The sequence below is a fragment of the Syngnathus acus genome, chromosome 3 (assembly GCF_901709675.1).
Source record: "Syngnathus acus chromosome 3, fSynAcu1.2, whole genome shotgun sequence".
Taxonomy (NCBI): domain Eukaryota; kingdom Metazoa; phylum Chordata; class Actinopteri; order Syngnathiformes; family Syngnathidae; genus Syngnathus; species Syngnathus acus.
This window is the reverse complement of record NC_051089.1, coordinates 9,834,220-9,848,848: the sequence shown is the minus strand read 5'-3', so window position 1 is coordinate 9,848,848 and position 14,629 is coordinate 9,834,220. Positions and strand designations below refer to the sequence as shown.

The 14,629-nt window shown below is 40.0% G+C and overlaps 2 protein-coding genes across 4 annotated transcripts in view; one reads left to right on the top strand and one right to left on the bottom strand.

The window, feature by feature from the left end:
* Positions 1-57: 57 nt before the first annotated feature.
* On the bottom strand, positions 58-9,952 carry mtmr10 (myotubularin related protein 10). Of its 2 annotated transcripts, none has more exons than XM_037247366.1 (16): positions 9,435-9,952; positions 8,461-8,521; positions 7,482-7,618; positions 7,101-7,251; positions 6,545-6,687; positions 5,023-5,116; positions 4,785-4,932; positions 4,289-4,376; positions 4,097-4,185; positions 3,804-3,934; positions 3,635-3,704; positions 3,307-3,377; positions 3,062-3,234; positions 2,816-2,986; positions 2,470-2,652; positions 58-2,360 (listed from the first exon to the last, which is right to left on the bottom strand). In XM_037247366.1, the coding sequence occupies exons 1-16, from the start codon at positions 9,489-9,491 to the stop codon at positions 1,752-1,754; spliced, it is 2,376 nt and encodes a 791-aa protein (XP_037103261.1). In that variant the 5' UTR covers positions 9,492-9,952; the 3' UTR covers positions 58-1,751. The 2 variants fall into 2 exon arrangements, with proteins under 2 accessions (XP_037103261.1, XP_037103262.1); XM_037247367.1 differs by having other exon boundaries at positions 7,101-7,173.
* A 1,118-nt stretch (positions 9,953-11,070) lies between these two features.
* The window catches only part of myo1ea (myosin IEa), a 32,522-nt gene continuing 28,963 nt past the window's right edge, over positions 11,071-14,629 (top strand). For both annotated transcript variants that reach the window (XM_037247361.1, XM_037247360.1), the window contains exon 1: positions 11,071-11,306. In XM_037247361.1, coding sequence (XP_037103256.1) covers positions 11,304-11,306 — 3 coding nt within the window. In that variant the 5' untranslated portion in view covers positions 11,071-11,303. The remainder of the gene's footprint in view (positions 11,307-14,629) is intronic.

The following is a 14,629-nucleotide window of genomic DNA, read 5'->3' as shown; positions in this document are numbered from 1 at the left end:
TCAACTTATCCAGCAAAACTTTATGTGGTGAGAAAAAGAAACAAGACAGACAGGCTCCTCATTTGAAAATACAATGTATTGATTAGTTACAGGTACTTTGAGCCCTCTTTTCTGCCAGGAAACCTCTCTCAGTGCAGTACCTGTTAAAGGTTTAACGCGCCATTGAACCTAACACAAATAGACAAGTGAGATATATAAAGAGCATTGTTACAAAGGTTTCCCAAAAGGCACAAGAGACAAAAAGTAGCCAAGACGTCTCAAGAGAAAATTTGCATAATATGAATAAATACATCTGCTGGCAGATCCAACTGTGCAAGAGAGAACAGTCATCATAGAATCAGCAGAGGATGATAATCATATAAATATCTCTCCATAAAATATAGTCAAAATTAAGTTTAGACTTATTTAGTACCATTAAAATATCAGATTTCAAACTCATAAATTCTATTGAAGAAAAATTGCCAAACTTAATGTTCAATCTCCCTAAAATGACCCATAAATTGGGTGGAATGTGCAATTAATAGCATTTTTGTAAGTCAGACAGCCGCCACACATCTTAGACAATTACTTATTGGTAAGGAATCTTACATTTAAGTGAAATGGGTCAGTACTTTCTAATATCAGGGGAGGGTAACATTTCTTCCTATCTGGGGCCACTGGAATTTGTATTAAGTCCTTTCCAGGGCTACAGTAAAGGAATGGAGGAAAAGGGGAAAAAAAAAACTTTCAGTTATTAAACTTATGAGCATTTTTGGTTTAATGTATTTTTATTGAGGTTTTATTTTGTCTTTAGACTACTCTTGCACCACAAGTTCCACACCCCTGATCTAAATATTTTCACAACTAGCTTCTTACTATTTATATATAAAAAAAAAAAAAAACTGAACCAGTTACTCATTTTCATCATCCAGTCTTTGGTTCAGCAGTTACAAAACATGAGGGAGCCCTTGTATAGAAAACTAACAAATGCGGAATGGTTTAAGACCTTATTAGTTCATATTGAAAGGCACTATATACATTTACCACAGATTGAAGTCATTTGAAATTTCAGCGCACCACAGTATTTGCTAAAAACAGCAAAACACCAAACAAGTGATAGAATTTGGAAGCAAACAGTATTAATGTTTTGTAGGAAATACGTGAACACACATATAGATGCATTTTGTTTGCAACACTTGGCAGGGCAGGGCGGTAGTGTTATATTGTGTGTTGCCCAGGATTTAGAAAAAACATCCCATGTAAAGCGTTAGTCAACATATTTCCTGGAAGGTACACAATAAATTTGAAATCAGTGTTGGTCAAATGCGTCATTGTTGCTGCAATAAAATCTGGACTGTGAGACTCCTGAATACTAATCTCACGACGTGATACCATGGGTTAATCCCGTACAGTCTGTGGATCACGCAAGCTCGGCGAACAAGAGCGGTTATCTTCGGCAAATTTAAAAGAGCGATTTAAGTGGGATAAAATAAAATACATCTTTTAGTATTTTTCACAGTATGAGGGCACATCACAGTAGCACGACACTGGCCAACAAGGAGGATGTACTTTTTTGCATTCTCGATTTATTAATTTGTATAATTGATGGAGCGATTTTTTTATGCTCTCCCAGTTGTCGCCTCAGATTTTGAAGCAGCATCAATGTTGCAAATTTTAGCTTATAAAGATCTACAAAAAAAGTCAGAAGTTAGTTTTGTTATCATCTGCATTGTTAAGAGTGGTAACAGCAATTGAAACAAAACCGCACATTCTCAGAGGGAGTCGTTAGCGAGCGTCTCTGTGGAGAGCCAGATCCTCGCCCCATTTAGAAACTTGCTGATGGGGGTTCCGTGAATACTGCGGCGACACAGGTTTCCTACAGGGGTGAAAGGAAAAGAAGAGGAGAAAAATTCTGGAGGGGAATCATTTGGGGAAGCGGCCTGAAAATACATCCGCCTTTGATCAGCAGGGGGCCCTTTTGGGCTGGGGAGGGGCGTGCCGCTTTGGGTGGGTGCCTTGTACTGCCTGAGGTGATTCTGTAGGATCTCAATTTCGTCCACCAGTTGAGAGAGCTTGTGGTAGGCAGTGATGGACCCCCCTTTGGAAATGCAGGCTTCCGGCACCCAGCGGAGGAAGTAGAGCTTCCAGAGGGCCATGTGGGAGGGTGTGAGCTGGGGGAGCAAGAGGCCCTGCTGGTCAGCGGGTCGAGAGAACCACTCCCTGAAGAAGCGCTCCGACGGACTCTCCACCACATATTTCATGGGTGAGAATTCGGCTTTCAGCTCGGACCCCAGGGAGCCTCGTCGAGAGAGCGGGTCTTCGCCGCCTTTCAGTCCGTTACGCAGCGTTGCAGAGGCTCCTCGGTAGGCGGAGCCATATTTCTGGAAGGGGAGAGAAAAAAAAATCAAGACATATTCAGAGATGGCACACGTAATTGGCATGGTCGATTAACTAAGACACTTCAGCAGACAGAAGCTCAAGCTGTCTTACCTTAGTGCGCCTAAAGCTTTTCACTTCCCCATTGAGAACATATGCAGCTCCCTTGCCAACATACATGGGGTTGTTAAAAAGGGTTTGGTCTTTGGCGGAGAATTGTTGTGACCAGTCCCACACAGGAGGGAAATACACAATGGGGTCCTCCCCTTGAGGGATGGCTTTATTCCTTGCAAAGTCCTACAGAAAAGAGATGCCATCAGATATTTCTGACCTCAAACAAACCATATTAAGTCAAACAAGCGACACGCAAACGCAAACTGGCCACATCAATATCAGGAATATACTTAAAAAGAAATGCCTATTTTTTTCCCACTTGTTTTCCGTTTTTAACATTCCTCACCATCAAGTACTGGGCACGTTGTTTCGGAGAACTGAAGAGGAAAGTGCTGAAGAGTGGGATCCACATGCTATCACTTAAGACGGTCAGATAAGCTTCTGTAAACTCAAATGCAGCTGGATACTGGTTCATCATTTGCCACACACCGTCCAGGAAGAGCACGAACAGCGGGGACTTGAAAGAAAGAAAAAAAAACACAAATGATGTGTCTTGATAAATAAACCCAAGTGGATTGCCTCGTACAAATACCTCCTCTTTATCATTCTTTTTTAAGTGGTTGCATCTGTCCAAGAAGCGATGGCCTGCCATCACCCACTCCTTCTGCACCAAACCCTGAAATCCAACAAGGCTGCGATAGTGAGGATCCACCATGAGCTGCACCAAAGAGGACACCACGCAGTTCAGGTCACGGTCCTCTTCCTCTATAGATGATCACAGGGAACAAAATCAACTTGTTTGCAAGAACACATTTCTACAGAGCCTGAAGTGTTTACCTTGGAGTATGACTGAAACATTCCTTCCATCCAAGTGGTACACCATCTCAGATGCGTGCTTGAGAAAGGCTCTGCAATCAGAGATGATGTCTTAAAAATGTTTTTCAAATTAAACCCAACAAGCCAAACATTCCCACTAATCGCTGAAACACAGCCAATCTCATCATGTGGAGGCTAAACATAGCAACTGCTTTTAGTTATTAAATAGGCCAACATTTGTGATTCTTTAAAAATCCAAAGTTTTTGACATTCTAAATAAGTGTAAGGGTTTCTACATTCGGGTAGTTTATTAAGTACGACCACAGACGCTGGCAGGTTCTTTCCATACCTGACATACTCAAGCCATCGTGAGTTTTCAATGGATGAAAGCCACCTTTCCTCAGATTCCTCAAAAGGATCTGCACATAATCAAAACAGAACGCTTGGAATCTAAACTGAACACAAGAATGCGGACGAATTCCTTCTGTGTCCAGATGGGACCTAGTAACAAGGCTAACCTATGACGCAGATCTGTCGGATTTTGACAAAAGAACTCTGGATGTCCTGGATGCTGGGTAGACACTTGTCCAGGTCCGAAATGAAGACTTCACTGCATTGTGGATGACTTTTTGTAATGGCGGTGATGATCCTAGCACAAAAAACAACACAACACCGAGGATGTAGAAAAAGCACTAAACCAACAGCACTACAAAATGTCAAACTCCCTATAAAGAGGCAATAGATAGGGAGTGGTTATGAATGAAGATATACGTCGTTAGATTATCCATGCACAATTGGAAGTGTGTGCTACCTCTGCTCAATCTTCCTCTGCTGCACTGGGTCACACACACTGGCCATCCGCACAAGAGCACTTCCATTACGATGATTCCAGCACCAAAGCTACAGCAAAGGAAACAATGGCTCAACTTGCTGGGAACTCAAATGGAAATCATTGCCTGTGATTTTTTTGACAAACAGCACGTCAAGTGGAAATGATACTCACTGGGAGCCGGTTGCCAGTCAAAAATATAGAGTACTGCTTAAGATCCTGGTCTGCTAGAGAAACTGGGACAACAATGTACTCTGGAAGACTGAGAACCAGCAGGAAAAAAAAGCACAATGAGTCACGAAATGTATGCCCTCAAAAAGTGTTTGTTGTTCATGCAAGTATGCGTTAGCTCAATCAAGTACATTGTTCAGTCATTTCATGTGTCACGTTACTAAGGAGTAAACAATACATGCGCAAAAAATACTGGACAATGGTTTCAATGCAACCTCTATGAGGTCACCTCGGGACTCAGCGGCACCTCCTGTCAAATGGAGACGTGCATTACAGCGAACCGCTAATGAAATGAGCAAAACAGTTTAGAGTGTAAATATACGGTCTTGCCAAAATATACCAGGTATGACTACAGGGAGGACTTTCAATGAAATTCTAGGAGGTGCCGGCATACTTTCCTTCACGCTCATTGCACTTGAGAAATAACAGCAGCCCAAACCTTGAGGAGATGTTGTAAAGCTCGTTTATGGAGCATACTCTCCACTCCGAAGCGCCCGTTCTCTTGATCTCTCGATCCCACTCAGAACGTCGATCAAAAATAGGCGTCTGTAATCCTCCTCGCCGGACGGGCGTGTTGAGTCGCTCAGCTGGAAAACAAAGACATTCAATCTCATTTGCATGTATGAGGAAGACACATTTAGTAATATTTCATTATGACGAAAATATATTTTTGGAACCTTTGGATTCATGGTACCGCCTTCCCTGATACTCAAACCCAAAGAGCAGGTGCAGATCAGCTGGATGGGAGTAGTGAGCAATAGCGAGACAAACCTACAAGAAGAGAAGGGCAACAGATGTGCTCATGAATGACTGAATCATACTGTACTGTGAATCATACATATTTTTAGGACAATTTCATTCAGAGTACAAAAAAAATACAATGAAGGCAATTTAAATGCTTCCAACACAAGAACAAGAGTGACCTGGGAACCAATCCTTTTGCTCAGGATTGCACTGGAGTCACACAAAGCAGGCCATTCAGTAGAGAAGCTGTGAAAAGCATGAGGACACCAAAGAAAACACCCCGTATGTGCCTGCGTGCGTGCGTGCGTAAGGAAGTACCCGACTCTGTAATTTACTATAGCAAAATAAGTTATTATAGGCTGGCTTAATTCCATATGTCGTAAAGAGAAAAAGGGCCAGGGCTATCTTTTTTTCAACTTTACACTGTAATTACTAACATTGTGTCCCTAAATATCCACAGCAGTGAGGAGTGGCTAATACATTTTTATTCTAGAACTTCCATGTTGCAGCTAGTCTAATAGAGAGGATGAAAATGTGGCTATTTTCCATGAGACCATTCAGTTAGATGGTGTTTGTAAACTCAGCCAACCATCAAAGTTTTTTTTTCTTTTCTTTCTTCAACATAACTGAATTGCACTGGTCAAAAACGTTTATTTTGTGCCTATTGCTGAGGAAAAAGTAATTCAATGTTATAATTATCCTCATCTTGTCATTGAGGAAGTGGCCATGGCACTAAAGCTGTGTGTGTACGCAGAAGTCCGGAAGTGAACGGGGCAGCAGCATACAACTTTGACATGTACAGAGGAAGCAAGTGCACAAATTGGACAGTCAGCACTAAGCTCCACTTGCATGATGTCGAAGCAAAATGCTTGTAGTTAGAAATACATGGCTGCAGACACCCAAAATACGTCGTTCCCACCAGACTTTTTCAGTTTTTTAGGAACCTTTTGTATTATTGTAAATGTAGCTCAAGGCAATCCAATTCTAATGTTGTGTACAGCTCTGTTATGAATTCAATAGAACTGGAGCATTTTGCTTTAATCTTGATGTATTAGTGTTGTCCACTGTAAAAAAAAAAAAAAAGTTTCGCTCCTAATTTCATAATAAGCAAACCAAGACTATAGTGATGCCTCAACTTAAAATTAATTTTTTCAATTTTATTTTTTCGATTTACGAGTTTTTTTTTTTTTTTTTAAATAGCTCTGCTTTCCGCTAGCTGCAAACACACAATGCAAATTGCCATTCATTTTAACGGCAAAACACAACTTGAGACGCTTGTAAATTGAGATTTAAGTCTAACCATAGAATGAATGGTTGTTGGAAGTCAAGGCTACACTGTATTGGACATTTGAAGCAATGAAAATGTACATTTCTGTTCTATAGATTTTGGAGTACCCTTTCAGAGGGTTGATTTTTTTTTTTTTTTTTTAACCAAGACAAAGTTCAATCACTCACCTTTTTTGCACTCTCAGGCCCGGCCTCGTCAAAGCAGAACCTTATGATTCGCAAGTCTTTACAGTAAAGGATGAGCTCAGTGGGGTTAAACTTGAGCTTTTGATTTAAGCCCAAAACTTTCTTCTTCCCCTTTGTATCGTTCACTGAAAACAATAAAAGTATGAGCTGAGAATTTCATTAAATGGGGGGTAAAACATAAAACACAAAGACAGGTAGAGCGGTGAAAACAACTAAAAAAACACAATCTGGTGTCAGTCACAGTTAGGCCTGATAACGTCCTTTGGATTCAGACAAAGCCCCGATGTGTGAGCATGAAACAAACGTGCCTCATCATTAGAGCACACGTGCTTCTGCGCTTGGTGGGGCCAGCATTGTAAGCCATTAGTGAGATGTGTACACAAGGTTAATTCGTAATCGGATGCAAAACACTGCCTTTGTGCTGGCATCACTTGTTATCAGAGGGTAGATCAGACAACAGCTAAAGAGCAGACAGTCATACCAAGAGCCAGCTGCAACAAAACAAGATTGTTGCAACCAATGTAGGGACCGGTCTTACCTGTTACCACATGCTCTAAACATGTCAGGGGGATGTCATGCTCTCCGAGTAGCAGGTGGGACAGCTGGAACTTCTGAGCGACAAAACAAGAAGCAGAACGTGTGACTCTATCCACAACAATTGGATTCGGCTTCATCATCTCTGCAACAGTCTGCGGCATCGGTGGAAATGACGCATGTTTTCACTTCACAATGAAGAACAGGAAAGTTTACTTCCTCATTCCCAGTTCAAACACACAACAGACATGGAAGTGGGAAGACAGCAGGCCATTTGGAGTCGTTCATTCACCCTTTTGCTATTTTGTGAAAAACAGATAGTACTATTTTTCTTACAGCTTATCAACAAGTACAATGCATGAGCACCAAACAACTTTATTCTTACTGGTTTGGATGGGGCATCTTGAGGGATGAAGGAAACCTTAAAGTTGGTACAAATCAACTTCCCCCACAGGTCATCTTGGCTGCTTTCAACACTGATGCATTTCCTCACAAAGTTTGCCTCGTTCACTACGATCTCCCCTGGAATCAGATGCATTTAAATTTTAGAATAAAATAATAAAGGGGGCATTTGAAAAGGATGTTAAACTTATTTTAATTAAGAGCTTCAGGGTGCAGCTTTTGGTACGATTATTCCCCTCCCCATTCTTTTGTTGTGGCTTGTTAACCAGAGGACAGATCACAGTAATCATATGACATTATAGTTATATGACATGTATGCTGCACATGCACGTTAAAAAAAGGGAAGCTTTTTTTATGTAGAGGACCACTCTCTGAACCAGGAAGCTGCGGTAAATCATTTACGGAAATTAGATTTTTGTTACTGGTCACTTTCAACCCATGTGAATGCATTATGCAAGTATAAAGCATTTTGATTTGATCTATTCCTCTAAATGGTATTTCACCTTTGACTGATTACTCAAAATGGCACAACACAAAGTTTTAGTTCAAAGGGTGCATTGAGCCACTCCCTTCAGGGTCCCTTGTCATCTGGTCAGCACTAAACCAGAATTATATTTAGAATTGAAAACACTTCTGCAACTCCAGTTAATGAATGAGCTGCACGTGAGACTGAATTGTTCAAGAAAGACACATGAAACTAACTTTCATGACAAGGGCTTCGCAGTAATTGTTCTTCAAAAACTATTTGTAACAAGTATTTCAAATGTCACAAGATCAGATAGAATTTTGTTTACAAGCTGCAGCCATCAAATATTTTTTAAATGGATTTTTCCACTGGTTATCCATTTGACTAATCAAAGAAAAGTTGATTTTTGAATGACAAAATGGGAAAGTGAGGTGCAGGTATTGTAATTATCCACTTGGGGACTTTAAGGAGACATTTGCCATCTATGCAGGCTTACCGGGAAGTAGCTTGGGCTCCAACTTTTTAATCGGGGGCTCAATGGTCTTCTTCACATCACTCTAAACAGGAAACATGGTAACCAGCAGTCAGTGGTTATTGAATGATGGCAAAAATGTGACATTACAATGTAGGTCATGAGAATTGTAACTTTGTTTATAGAGTCCCATAAAAAGAGAAGCCATGCGGACAGAGGTGCCCCCCCAAACACAAATTTGTACAAACCCTCTGTTTGACCAAATAGTCTTATATGGGCAGAGGCGTCAAATGATTCCAAAACAAATACCATTATCATTTATTTGAATGGTAACCTAACCATCTTGGCTACACATTTGTTTATTCCGTGCACCAAAAACTATGAAAACCAGTAATTCAAGTCAAATAGTGAAACTCGTTTTATAGATTCCTCCTAGACAGTACACACTGCCATTTTTTAAAAATAATTTTGATTACATTACAACATATCAATTATGACATTCATTTCAAAATGACCCCAAAATTCTGCCACCCCTCAAAGAAATCTGTACGTTCATCTCTCAGTTGTTAAGGTAAATACCAAAGACCAAAGTATTGTAAAACAGTCAAAAATGTCACCTATTATTCATATATATAGATATATACACATTGTATTTATGCAAACATTAGGGGACTAAAAAATCATCATAGTTATTTTATATTAATCAGCTAAAGGTATTTTATTCTGCCAGATATCCGAATCTGTATTAAAAACGAGGTAACAATATATTCCCCAACTATGACCTTACGTCAGGTGATCCATAACATGGGCTTTGATTTGAAATGTACTTATGCACGGCAGGTGAATCACTACTTCTACATTTACCAAAATGTATCAGTGTGTCACCACGGTTTGCAAGTGAAAGTGTGCATGCAATCCATTTGGGAATCTGCGAAATTCCCCACATTACATGGAAGAAAAAAGATTATGAACTTTTGTGTTGTGTTGTGTACATGTACCTGCACAGGAGGAAGATAACTCTTGAAGGTAGGTTTCATGGGTTTGACAGAAAACATTGTTTATGTCCGCCCTGTCGAAGTTCTTATTAATGGGCGTTTTGACTAGCTAGCGTCCACTGGAGGGTAATCAAAAAAATAATAATCAAATGAGCCTTTAAGTCAAAGTCCGTCTCAAGGCTGAGCCCAAGGCGTCCTTAGAAAAGAAATTCACACAAACGTCTTCGAAGGACAACGAGACTCCTCCATTTCGGGCTTGCCGCTTCGTAGAAAAAGTTGTCCCAAGTTAATGTTGGGATGTCTGCGTTAGCTCGCACGTTAGCATAAAGCATAAAAAGTTTGAAAATAATAAACTCTCACAACTTTAGTTTGCTAGGAAAATAGAGAGGCCTCCGACGGGCGTCTACATTTTCGTAACCACCTGTTACCGACGTCCAGAGCTGCCAGTGACTTCCTCAAAGTGTGACTAATTCAGCCGAACGCAGGAGAAGATGCAGTCAACGGCTTAGCGGCCATGTTTGGAAACTAAGCAGCGACGTCCCGCCCTACTTCCGGACTTCAAGTGCTAGCGTATCAAAAGCTCACATGCACTTAAAAGTTCAAATAGATGAGTTTATTGACAATTACATTTATTGAACAGATATTTACGGCTTTATGCTGTAACATATATGCATTCAACTGTCGTTTCTAGTCCAAAGAAACCATAAACAGTCGAAAGGTATATATTTTGTGGACTACAACTCCCATGAACACTTTGACAGTGCTTTTATTTTTTAACATTGACTTTATTTATACGTTGCAAGCAACAACGTCAGTGTTCGTCACACTTTCGCCGTCCTTATGTTGTTTTAAACGTTATGTAGTATGAGAAGCTGTATGTTCTCTTTTATTATAGTATTTAAGTTCAGTCTCTTCTATCTACACTCCCCGGATATATGATCAAATTTACATATTTGACCATGGAAAAAACTGAAAAGATGAAAAATATTACAGTAATAACTATATACAAATAACTAAGGGTTCTCTAATATTTTTCACATTTTCCGTATGCCCTGCGATAAAACTCCACTAGATGGCGATAAAATACTGCGGTATAACGTGCTCTCCGTTTATCACTCATGCTGTTCATTTGCAATTTGTAGCGGTTTCCGCCAATAAACGGGGGAAGATCTCTACAATTGGTGATTTTATCTGCAGCTTCATAATCATGCAAACCTATCAGATATCACTTCCAAGTACTTTATTTTAATATATTTTTAAATATATTTTAATATCTCAGGTGTATGTTGACCTTGTGCGGTGACTGGGGAGCGCGCAACAAATTTACAAAACGGTTCATGTCATATCAAAGAGTTCACATTAACTTCCATACTCTCATAAACAAATTGAAAACAATTAAAAACTAAATACTAAAATTAATAAGCGACCATTATGCGAATGAGGAAGCATAATCTTCAGTGAATTTTGTGCGTAGGATATTTAAAGTACGGTACTTTTTAATATTAGCTTATGTCTCAAAGTTGCACATGCGCAATTTAACTTCATGAATATTTAATAAGCATTCAAGCTCGACACCATTTGATTGGACCGTCGTGGCTCCGTTTCCTGTGTTTTTCTTTCAGGCACTGCTCCCTGCTGATCCGAGTTCGAACTAGTCCGCCTCTTGCTGTCAAAGGGATCAGACGACGTCAGTGCTCACGATGGAAGGAGGACACAGCTGAAGTGGCCGCATCCACGCGTGTCGGACAGACGGACACTATCGGAAATATCTGCCGTCTGTTTTGGATTTTGGCCGTGCAGCTGCAAAGTTGACTCTTTCTAAACATACACAGCATTGGACCGCCGGGGAAGGAGAACGCAGTTGCTTTGAAGATGGTGAGTGATTTTTAACGACTTCTTTTTCTTTCTTTTACATAAAACATTGTTTTGACTGCTTGAAAAAGTTGCAATTTCCAAATTTTTAACACGAAGCAGGCACTATTTTTGTGTTTGTTTATTATGGGACATTTACTTGGGATGTTGGGCCCGGAATGTTTGCACTGACCGGCCACTTCATTAGGTACACCTGTTTTATGTTGTAGGGATAATGCTCCGTTTTTTTAGTTTGGAGATGTGTTTATCATATTTAAATGCAATGCAATGCAATACTGTCTGAAGTATTACAACTCAAGATGAAGTGCACTAGTTCAAAACATAGTTAAAATTTAAAGCTGTATTGTTTTCTTTTCAGTTTTATAAAACAAGTGCAAGGAATATTGTGCAGCCAATGTTTGACACGCGAAAGACGTGGTTTTGTCACAAACCGGTTATTCATGCGACAAGAATCAGGTGGCATGTGTCAGGTTCAGCGTCTGTGTGTGTGGGTTCATTGCATGGAGACAGGTTTTTCCTGGTTACTGAATGGCATCCCTGCAACAGACACACCTAGAGGTTATGTGGCTTCACTCAGCGCTGTGTTTTGGCAATGGCTCCTTCAAACATCAGGTTGAATGTCAAAATGTGGTGGCCTGATGTTCACTGGGGGGAAAAAAAAGAAACAACTTTTGAATGTTGTTAAATAATCTTCAATGAAGGTGACCGACGGGCTTTATCTGCCAAGAGAATGACAATTCCAGGAAGAAGATGGCCTTTTATTACTCCTGGATCATTTTCATTTGTTTCATCTGGAGTTTCATCTTTGATGTGTTCAGTAAAGGACGGTAGCAGTTTATAAACTGAGTGACTTGTAAGACAAAGGATATCTAAGACAAAGTCTGCAGAGTCTTTGTGGAAAACAAACTAATTCATTTGGCTCTTCGTCCAATGTGTATTGCACTGCACCTATATGACAAATAGGAACGAATGGATTAAAATCATAGGAAACCTTGTTAGGTCCATCCATGTTTAGCTGTTTTTAAGGCCCAAGAGAATATGCCATGTGATTCAAACCGGGAGTAAATATTTAGACTGCCACCCTAAGTGAATAGCATCGCTCGGTAGTTCTCGCTCGAGCACTTCGGTATAACAGCAGATGGTTTGCGTTATTTTCTCTTTTTCCCAGACTGAGCCCCCCGCTCACTCTTAGTCGCATTCAAAGCTGGCGCGTCGTTCTCTGACCCGTCGCTGGTGTTGACATTTGCTCTGGAATTCCAGCTCCCTCTCTCTTGAAACAGGACGGACACCCATTTTCACCTGGGGAACTCGTTAGGCTTGTTGTTGCTGTGGTTCGGCACACTCCTCTCGAGCGATTCCACACGTCCGTCCGTCTTTTCGCAGAACTGATATGGCTTGTGATCACCGCGGCACACTCGCGGCCATGTTCAGTAACTAAATAAATTAAGGGTGAATATCAATATCAGTATCTCAGTTGTCCTTGTAAGAGTGGAACCGAATAAAATTGTGAAGTCTTATTACAAGTGGCCAAGTCTTTTAAAATGTTTCTTTCATTTCATACCTTATTTTTTTCCATTGGATATCCACGATATTTGCATGTTCCACAAACAGCTCTGCTAATTTAAGCACGTATAATGCTTAATAATACTATAAAACAAAATAATTTTTCATTGTTTTATTGTCCATAAGTTATTTGATGAAATGAGTCATTTTGGTCATATATATTCCTTTTTCTTTTCCACAATCATATTTGCATATTTTGCTTGTGTCTTTGAAATTGCTGTCCACCCTGTCATGATAAGAACTGCCCATTTGAGCCTTTGATTTTTTTAGTGACTTTATAACACATGAAAGCTTGATGCAATTTCACAGCGAAATGCCAACTTAAATCAAAACAAATATTTTTTTCTGATCTTATTTAAACACACGGGCCAAAACATACTTTGAAAGGCTGCTTTTAGTGAATTGACTGTTGAATTTAACATGACAGAATGCAAAATGAAAGCTCAGCTTATTTATTCGCCAGGTTGACATTTATTAATATCTGAGCATAGACGGAAGGAGTGACAGGAGTCATCTTTTTATATTTTGTTTCCACATTGACAATACCAATTCAATGTGGAAATTGTGTAATTGGTCATTTGGGTACCCAAGAGTGACACCCACCACATCCATACGGCAAATATTTTCAATATTAATGTTTTTGACAAACTCGAAACTTAGAATGTGAGAACATTCCTTTCTACTTTCGCAACTTTGGGAACTTGCACACACACTGCGGCCATCAGCACATTAATCGTTTTTCTTCCATTATAATATTTTAAGACTGAGAAAAGTCCAAATTGAAAGTATGATTAAAAAATTGATTAATTGCACAGCCCTTTAAAAAGGGAGGGGTAATTTTTGCAATAGATTTTAATGTACTTCTAAGCACTAGACTTAAAACAATTGCTTCATATCAAACACAAATTTGTTAACCGCGTTTTATGAGACATTTTGGTCTACCTGAAAATCTTCCTGACTCAGATTTAACTCTCGCAGAGGTCAGTTAGGATGTACCCAGCACTTTTCTCCTCTTATTGCGTACCCAGAGCAGTGTGTGTACTATCTCTGTGGTGGTGCGACTCTGTGTTTAGGCTTCGGCCTTGTTTTCCGACTGACTGGCAGCCAGACCTTCAAGCAATGTGAATCCTTGACTTGTATGTTGTAACCTCATCTTGCTGCATTTCACAGTGACTAATGAGAAAAGTTAGCTGCATGAGGTAATGATGATGCAGATGCACAGTGTTGACATTTTGGACTTCATCCCGGCTGGACAATTATTATCATGAAAACACTGCACTGCTAGAGCAGGCGATCTCGCAAAGTCAGTGAAAGTTTGTTTGACTGAACTGCAGTTGGGGATGGAAAGAATTGAACCTCGCTCTTTATTCGCAACGAGGGTCGTTGCGTATGCCAGAAATCGGCTCCAAATTTTTGCTTGTGCTTCAATTATCGTTGGTGGGTTGTTTCCTTGTGCCTGTGCATGTCATCGATCGATTTAATTTATTGTTGTCCAGCAATGACGAGGATATCAGGATATGTTTGTTTTCTAGATATTATCGAAAGCTGACTTGTATCTGATTCCTTGTGTGTTTCTTCATGTGACCTGGACTATTCAGTTTAAATATTTAGTTAGTATGATAAGAGACAAGAATTTTGCTTGGCATCCGCATGACGCTACTGAACATCAACATCACTTTTGAAAAAGCATGAAGGCATTAACCTCAGTAGCTCATCTGTTAATAGCTGACTCTTTCCAATGTAAAGCCTGAAGCCTTTTACTT

What these genes read in the sequence shown, in the direction of transcription:
- mtmr10 (XM_037247366.1), bottom strand. Translation starts at nt 9,491, where the DNA reads ATGTTTTCTGTCAAACCCATGAAACCTACCTTCAAGAGTTATCTTCCT. An exon ending in TTTAGAGCATGTGGTAACAG is followed by an intron (nt 6,688 to 7,100) that starts GTAAGACCGGTC and finishes TATTGTTTTCAG; the next exon opens with TGAACGATACAAAGGGGAAG. An exon ending in AACGTGCCCAGTACTTGATG is followed by an intron (nt 2,653 to 2,815) that starts GTGAGGAATGTT and finishes TCTTTTCTGTAG; the next exon opens with GACTTTGCAAGGAATAAAGC.